The sequence below is a fragment of the Vigna radiata genome, unplaced genomic scaffold, assembly GCF_000741045.1.
Source record: "Vigna radiata var. radiata cultivar VC1973A unplaced genomic scaffold, Vradiata_ver6 scaffold_194, whole genome shotgun sequence".
Taxonomy (NCBI): Eukaryota; Viridiplantae; Streptophyta; class Magnoliopsida; order Fabales; family Fabaceae; genus Vigna; species Vigna radiata.
In genome coordinates this window covers 285,131-294,165 of record NW_014542196.1, presented here as the reverse complement: position 1 = coordinate 294,165, position 9,035 = coordinate 285,131, and the positions used below count along the sequence as shown (strand labels likewise).

The 9,035-nt window shown below is 34.3% G+C and overlaps 1 protein-coding gene across 1 annotated transcript; it reads right to left on the bottom strand.

Moving 5' to 3' along the window:
* LOC106779336 lies at positions 1 to 5,539 on the bottom strand. The gene is made up of 6 exons (XM_014667430.2): positions 4,470 to 5,539; positions 1,904 to 1,959; positions 1,572 to 1,802; positions 1,073 to 1,364; positions 648 to 844; positions 1 to 553 (listed from the first exon to the last, which is right to left on the bottom strand). The coding sequence occupies exons 1-6, from the start codon at positions 5,400 to 5,402 to the stop codon at positions 400 to 402; spliced, it is 1,863 nt and encodes a 620-aa protein (XP_014522916.1). The 5' UTR covers positions 5,403 to 5,539; the 3' UTR covers positions 1 to 399.
* Positions 5,540 to 9,035: the final 3,496 nt, after the last annotated feature.

Here is a 9,035-nt window from a genome sequence, read left to right as displayed (position 1 = left end):
TGTAAAATTTTTTGTATAATAATTTACAGATCACAACCTTCTTGACGTCACACAAGTTCAATAATATTTGCAACCCAAGAAACAACTATGGGACCACATTCTATCAGCCAATTCTGTGTAGAATCTGTTCCTACTTAAGAATTTGTACTTATCAATACCCAAAAGTTTTCCTTTCTTTTTTCTGAGGAAAAATCTCAATTCAAACTATATATGATCTAGAGTTTCTACAATAACTGATCTGCACCTGGCGTGCAAAAATGATTTCAAATCTACAATTATCTATTTAGAGATCATATTATCACTTAAATTCTGTCTACTTGTCTCCTAAGATACCAGAATATGGTACACGTGTATTAAGCATACCCTATATTCAGTGGCAGAAATTAAATGGCACACTACTCAAGAATTTATTGACCAATCAAAATTGTGGTAAGAGATATGAACTGGTCCACTATCTCCCAAGAGATGTGTCACAAGACCAGCCTTATTTGGATCCAAGTAATTAAGTATCCACTTCAATATTTCTTTCTCTGGTCCAAAATCTCCACTGAACCTGCCAAAGTGTACGAGAGTCATAAGAATGGAGCTAGGAAAATTTAATGAAGTCAGAACTAATACTCTAGAAAAAGTAATGACTGCTTAATTACCATTTCAAAATCCGAGTTAGATAAACCGTTCTCTTCTCCAGGTCCACTTCAATTCCATCATTCTCAAAGAACTCTCTTCCAGCAACTCTTAACTCGTCTACAACTCTATGCGGTGAGAAGAATCTAACTTTTGGGCTGGATTTTGTACCATTACAAAGCCCAAAATGCAATAACGGATTCAGCTTGACCAGAGCAACCTGCAATTTGTCAGGAACAGATTAACTACATTCACATGTCCAATCATAGTAACTATAAATGGCAAGAAGTAATTCTTAACATAGGGTATAGAAATTTAATGTTATGATACAGAAAATTTAAGATCGCATTTCAGTGTAAGAAACTTTCTGAAAAATAAAACACATGTTTTTAAAATGCTATAATAAGCATAATGCATAACTGAAAAAGACAAGCAAAAGTTATTTTACCTCTAACCGCTTGTCTCCTGTGCTAAAGGGCTTTACTAAGGAATACGGTGACCTCCGATTGCATCTGAGGATACCATTTTTTATACTGTTAAGAGAATAAGGATGCCCTCCAACCACATACTGAAAATCACTGAAGAAGGATCTCCTATCAATTACACCTTCCGGACACCCTACGCTGATAACAGCATGGATGACCATAGCATTATATAAATTTAAGAAGAATGCAAGTTTCTCGTTTTCTGATAGTTCCAAGAGATTCACGCGCTGTAGATCCTGAGTCATATTTACATACCTGCAGTTAGAAGGAAAAAAAACTTGACAAACAATAGATGGGATCACCGCAAAACATATAATATGCATTGCAAACTTCACAGTCGACGAAATCACAAAATTATAAACGATTAATAAGTGAATATATTTGCAGAACATTTGCATTCACCATATGCAATAAATAACAAAACAATAAAATATAAGAACTCTGCATAAAGTGTTACCATACCTACGAAATTCTTCGCTTTTGCTAATCGCCTCATAATCAACATGTTGCCTGTCATCAGAAGCATAAGACTCAAGAATGGCAGACATAATCTTCGCAAGCCTACTGCATATTGCAGCTGCTGCCTTTGGTTCGCTGTCGTTTGTGGTACCTCGAAAATTAAAACATCTGGGGATAAAAGGTTCATGCTCAAGGAAACGATATAAATGATTTCCCTCTTCAAAATCTTTTTCCCTGCAGAATGAAGTTACCAGTTCCAGTAAGAAAATTATCAAAAGACTATGATCCATATTAAAATGAGTCCAGCTTATTAGGCTCAAAAGCTCTTTTCTTACCCGAAAACATGATGGATGAAGTGCTTCTTGGATAATTGTTGTCCGATTTCAACAGCCTAAATATTTTTTTGGAATACAAACATTTTAAAATCAGAGTGTTGGGAGATAAACCGTACACAATGCGGATTATAGAAGGGATACAATGCAAAAAAAGTACATCACAGAGAATACAATGAAAATAAATCGAAGATAGTTTGACATTCCTTGTCTATGTTCATGAAAACACCTTAACAAATATTCGTTATCTTAGTTAAACGACCGTTTTATTAGAAAACTTAAAAATCCTTTCCATCCCCTACAAAACTGAGCTCTTTTGCTGCAAGGAATAATAATTTTTTTTTTGTTCAATAAAACTTTTAAAAGACTATCTCACACATATTTTTTGCTTAGGTACATGACTTCCCTCAATTACTTGAAGTAACTATCTTCTTTGTTAGGACAGCCTGTATTTACAGTGGTGCGAATAATTTCTAAAAGATTGCATGATAAACTATTTCTTACATTTCTACGAATCACAAAATTTAAAAAGTACCTTACACAGATGCCAATAAACATCACCACTTCTCCCTTATTAATTGATTATAAACAAAAATCCCCATATTAGATGTTCTAATAACTTTTACAAATATATTTTATTGAAAATTTATAATCAATATTTGTAAGACGGCAGATCATGAGTTACCGAAACAGAAGTTGGGAGAACTATTTCAAAGTGGAACATAAAATATCATATTCAGAGAGTAACATTTAAAGAATTGAAAAACCACAGTGACCTGACAATCCTTCACCACAAAATATTTTTTGTTAAAATACCTAAAAAATAACAAAACAGCCATAATATCTCTTGTTTGTGGTTGAATTTATCTAAATGATGCGCACGTAGTTGCCTTTGAAGTAGATGATTGCGTAATTTTCCCACTACCACCTTGCGCTATCATTAGTTTAGATGCACTACTCCAAATGAATTAAAAGCCGTTGAATATTTGTTTATTTAAAATGGAGAAAAATCAATGAGAATTTTAGCCATTGACGCAGCCCAAGTGGCTGGTTATCAAGATGCCGTGCCGAACGAGCCAAGCATGACTTTGTATGAAACTAAAAATGAATATTTCGTTTTATTTACAGATGACACTGATTACTATTTTATTTAACCATAAAACATCCCGTGACATACCTCAAACTAGCAGCGGAAAAAGAGAAAAAAAAAAAAGAAAATTGAAGATGGGATTGAAATTTTCAAAATATGTAATGTGAGTTTGTTTGACTGTTCCACTGGATGTGATCAGCACTAGGCAGCCAACACATTTCCCATTTGTACATGGGACCCCTTTGTGTAACTAGGTTTGACTTTACAAATTGATTAAGCTCATCAAATTTCAAACTTAATCCTTGTCACATACTACCCTACCTAGGGCCCCCCCGTTAGCAGTAGCATATTACATACCACATAACCATTTTAGTAGCAATCTTTAAATTTGACCACTTCAAAAAAAAAAAAAGTTTGAGATTACAAAATGAATAAACATTTAGCAGTCACATTAAAGAAAATATATACATATATCAGTTAAAATTTTATCTAATACCATTGGACTACGTCCAAAACCTACCCATCCCCACTTCTATTTGGCATAAACATTCGTTCTAGAGCCGTTTTGAACCTACGGTCTTAATAAAATATTACACATCTATACTAGTTAGGCCTCATCATTTGAAAACCAAATCATAACCTTCCAAAACACGAGCATTGTTATGATCGTACTGCCCATGTGTGTCATTATTACATCTTATGCTTCTTTGCCATATCCAAAAGCTTCTACCCGAAACACAACCAAAAGCCTCGTTCTTTAATAAGAGAAAAATTTAATACCCACAACCTCCTTCCCTTATCTCCACATACCTCACTCGTTGCAGCTTGATAGCTTACTTTCTCAATTTCCCCATTTTTCAACAATTTATTCCCACAATTATAATTATATATTTTATTTATCTATTAACTTACTAATGACATATAATATTAAAACACATTAATTAATAATACAATAAAATGTCATGTCCATAAGTATATATATTCATGCCGACGTGATATTAGAATCGAAGTTATAATTAAAATTATATAAATATGATTTATAAAAAAATTGAAAAGATATTAAGACTATACTTATGTTATTATTATTGTAGTTTAACTTAATAGAAAAAAAGAATATGTTTTTTATTGGTTAAATCTATCTATCAATTAAAGCTTAATAAAAAAATATATAAAATTGTTGTCGAAAACCATTAAAACCAAATATGAGCTTTCATCAAATTTCATGATTTTTTTATATATTAAATTTATAATGTCTAATTACTTATAGAAGTGTATTTAAACTAAATGCGTTGATCTACCAAAAATTTGTTGGTAATAAATCGATTAAGAGTGATACCGTGACTGTTAAATATTCATAAAATATTGTCGTATACAATGAGAATACCGATACCGTACCATGCAGTATAGCGATGAAAAATGGAAAAATACAAAAAATAAAAAAAAATACGTAGGCATAGGGTGTACGAAGGAAAAACGTACCTCGTTACGCGCGCAGTGGAAGTGCTGAATCAGCGCCTCCACCAAGTCGTTTCCTTCGAAGCAGTTGTTAACCATTTTCATCCTGCGCAACCTGTCCTGAATCGGCAGCCTCAGCCGCAGAACCCTAACCACTCCAACCATCTCGTCCTCGCGATCGTCCTCTGCACAATCAAAACCGTACGCCGGCGGCCACGGCGCGTTCCCATCGGCCGCCTTCCCGCCGAGCATCTCCGCCACTCTCCGGTCGAACTCCCCGCTGTTCCGCAGCGAGTTCAGCGCCACCAGCCCTCCGATCAGCTTCTCGTTGAAGAAAATCTGCGGTACAGAACCAGTCCCCGTCCTCTCGCGCAGCTCCCTCTCCCTCTCGCTGAACACGTCCACGTTTATCTCCACGAACCTCAGTCCTTTTTCCCTGAAGAAGCTCCGCACCGCGGTGCAGTCTCGGCAATTGGACCGAGAGAAGAAGCTTATGCGTCCTCTCAACGACGCCTCCTCCTCCTCCTCTGGCTTGGCCGTCACCACAACCTTCACCCCGGAGAGGTTAAACTCCGTCACTCCTCGTTTCTCGCCCGCGCCCTCGCCGTGGTTATCCTCCTCCACGGACTGGCGGAGCGAGGAGACGCGCTTCACGATAGCAGCGGAGAGGTCGCTGCTCCGCTGGCGGAGAAAGCTTCCGACGGAGAAGGTGGGCAGAGCGACGTCGTTTTGGTTTGATTGGAAATTCTGCGGCGGGACTGGCATGGGAAGGAGGGAGTGAGGGTGGACTAACGTTACTCGTCTGTCACTGCGGACGTCATCACCGTCACAACGGTAAGTGCTTTCAATTTTGTTGGTAACAGATTCGTAACCGTGATTTTGGGTTGAAGCGATGTTAGGATTGTGTTGGTTATGAGGTTGTTGGGTGGTTGTTGGATTCTCGATTTCTGAGCCCATTATGGAGAGAGAATCATAGAAGAAGGATTGTTATGAAAAATGTTGAAATTGATGGGATTTTATGCACTTAAGGATTTCAAAATAACATTACATTAATAGCAGATTGATTTTAAAATACTAGATTCACTTGAACTTGTAAGCACAGACACAGAAAAATATGGAAAAAGAAAACAACTTTTATAAATTTTGACTAGTTAAAATTATAATTTCTTTTCTTACAAAAATTCTATTATAAAATTTGCACAAACTAAAATGTAAGAAAAGGTCAATTTTTTGGATGGTTATTATGTTAATATTTTATTCAATAATAATCTTTTGTAATCCATTCCATCTTCTAAAAATATTAATTATTAAAAATAATGTGAAGTTCAAATTTTACACGTTATCTTTTCTTAAAACAAAAAATTTGGATCCGAATTGTTCTATTAGTGGGCACTTAAGAAATAATGTATGAAATATATGTTTGACTACTTTAAAATTAAAATTAAAATAAAATTGGAGAATAAAATATATTAATAATATTTTATTAGAAAATCAATTATTTGTATTGTAACTAACTTCACAAGTTAGTATCACTAAGGCATTGTTCTCTTGTAGTGATTTGGGGGAGATGATTTGGGGAGGTGATTTGAGTGGATTTGAGAGTAATTTTTTTGTTGTTTTTTTGGGTGGATTTGTGGGTAATTGAGAGTGAATTTAAAAGTAAAGTTTATGAGAATTAGTGTAAAATTTGACTGATGTGATAGATAAAAAAAATGATTTAATTGGTAGAAATTGAAAGTTACAAAAATACCCTTAATAACAAAAATATTATATAAAATAATAATAATAAATAATAATAATAAATAATAATAATAAATAATAATAATAATAATAATAATTATTATTATTATTATTTATTATTATTTATTATTATTATTATTATTATTATTATTATTATTATTATTATTGTTAGAAGAAAAATATAAAAATTATAAACTAAAACAAGGGTAAATATGAAAATTGGCTTAAATCCTCGCAAATCCTCTTATCCTTGCGAAGATTGAAAATCAGATACATCCTGCAATCTCTTCCTTTTTCATCCGTGCAAATCGTTGAAAGCGAACATAAGAAATTCTTACTTTCCATCTGCGCAAATTCACGTGAATAGGATTTTCCTTTCAAGCGAACAGACTGTAATAAAAAAAAATCTTTTATGGTGTGTTAGGAATTTACTGTTTGTGCATATGGAAAAAAGAATTATATGTCTTCATATGTAAAGATTAGCGAGAAAGGAAAAGAGGGTAATTGAGAAATGTTCTTTATTTTCAACGATGTGATGATTTGTAAGGAATTAGAGCAAATTTTTATTTTTATCCTGATTATATTTTTCATATTTTTACTTTTATAATAATAATAATAATTATTATTATTATAATTATTATTATTATTTTACTAATTTATAATCTTTTTACATTTTTAAAATTTACTTCAATAATTAAATTAAATTTTTACTTTTTATAAACATTTCTACAATTAAATATAACTTTAATAATTATCATTTTATATTACTTTAATAATTAGGGACGTTTTGGTATCTTTATTTTTTACCAATTAATCAAATTTTTTTATCTATCATATTAATCAAATCTTACGCTAATTCTTATAAACTTTACTTTCAAATCTACCTTCAATTACCTTCAAATCTACTCAAATAAACAAAAAAAGAATTTACCTTTAAATCCTCTCAAATCCATCCACTCACTATTCCCTAAATTATCTCCTCCAAGTGAAAACACCCTCAACGCGCTTAATACGTTTCAATTTTTATAAAATCCAAACATATTAAAACACGGTGACATTTTTATAATTAAGGAAAACTTATATGCTTTGGTTCACTAGAAACCAAAGTCTATGCATTATACTGCCTTGGTTATTTACTAAACTGAAGCATAAAACCGAACATTCATTTTCTGAAACCGAATGTTCGGCTTTGGTCTTCTCCGAACTGCGGCCTAAAGGCCTTACTGACTCGGTTATCTACGAAACTGAAGCATAAAACCAAACGTTCATTCTCTGAAACCGAACGTTCGACTTCTATCTTCTCCAAACTGCGGCCTAAAGGTCTTACTGACTCGATTATCTACGAAACCGAAGCATAAAACCGAATGTTCATTCTCTGAAATTGAACGTTCGACTTCAATCTTCTCCAAACCGCGGCCTGAAGGCCTTATTCACTCGCTTACTTGTAGAATCAAGGTAGTATATCCTGTCAACTGCTGACATTCTTTGAGACTGAGTGTTCATTCTCTGAAACTGAAGGTTCCAATCCATCTTGTCGACCTTTATGCCTTCGGTCTCCTACGAATGATGTCATTGGGAATTTTTTAGCTCTTTAGGCATTGGTTATCAGATAATTAGTAGTGTTCTTATTGCCTCAATTATTTGTGGAACTGAGGTAGTAGCTCTTTCACTGATTTAAATTGCTGAAACCTGAAAAGAGTTTACACAGTTTTCTTCCTCCCCTAGCGCGTGTCTCCTCATTCTTTTTCTTCCCCTCCCTACTGCATTATTCTTCTTCTTCTCGCGCAAGAGCATCTTCCTCTCCCATCTTCCATGTTCCTTCTTCTCGTGCTCATCTTCCAACCTAGCTCATCTTTCCGCGTTCAAATAGAGTCCCTTGCATTATATTGGAACCTTGAGAGAAGGAAGAAGATGTCAGACGCGTTCTATAGCGACTACAATGATTGGAACCTTAAGGTTCTGTTCTTCCCCCTTTCTTTGTCTCGTGCGAGAGGGTTTCTTAGGGCACCTATCTTCTTCCCCTGGTTCTAGGTTGGTATTGTAGAGAGGGGAAACACCAATTTTTTCCCTATTGTTGGTTTCTCTCAATAAACCCTATTCAGAGATTCTATTGACAATCTCTTCTCTCTATCATTTATCTCGAGTGAACCTGCAAACCCAAAAGCTTTAAGCTTCTTTCTTCTTCCTTTTTCGCAAACAACCAACCTGGGAGGATCACCAATGGCACTACGATGGCCGTGAAAGAATGGCGAGGACGCAGCTAGGGTAGGGCGAGGATGCGACAAGGGCACTGTGATGGCTAAGGATGGAAACGGGTCGGGTCGAGCACGGTAATGCCTACCCGCAACCCGACCCGACAAAAAAAAATTCACCCGCTACCTGACTCGTTACCCACACGGATACTCGCTTAAAAAATATCCGTGGATATTTTAAAATCCGCGGATTTCCGTGGATACCCGCAAATATTTAAAAAAAAATATTTTTATAAATTATTAAAATGAAATTTAAATAGAATTATAAAAAAATATATAAAATATAATATAAATTAAATTAAATATAAATTAAAATTTAATTTTTGTTTCGGTTGAATTGGTCTGAGAGTCAGTCGTCCTTCTTTACTTTGCTCTCTTTTGATATTCAATCCTTCCTGAGAATGTAATCCACTCCGATGGGTTATTGAGGTGTAGAAGACACTCCGACGCTCAATATATAAAAATGTCTAAATTTTATTAAGATAGAAGAGGAAGATTGTACCTAGACATCAATTGTATATTTATAGAGCCTGTGGCAGACAAGTCCATTGATTAACCATTAGTGCAATATATTTTTAGGCAATCAAACCCAATAATC

Excerpts from the sequence above, each read along its gene's own strand:
- LOC106779336 (XM_014667430.2), bottom strand. The coding sequence starts at position 5,402 with ATGGGCTCAGAAATCGAGAATCCAACAACCACCCAACAACCTCATAAC. Across the intron at positions 1,365-1,571 it reads AAAAGCGAAGAATTTCGTAG|GTATGTAAATATGACTCAGG; the intron begins GTATGGTAACAC and ends TTCTAACTGCAG. Across the intron at positions 554-647 it reads CTAACTCGGATTTTGAAATG|GTTCAGTGGAGATTTTGGAC; the intron begins GTAATTAAGCAG and ends ACACTTTGGCAG.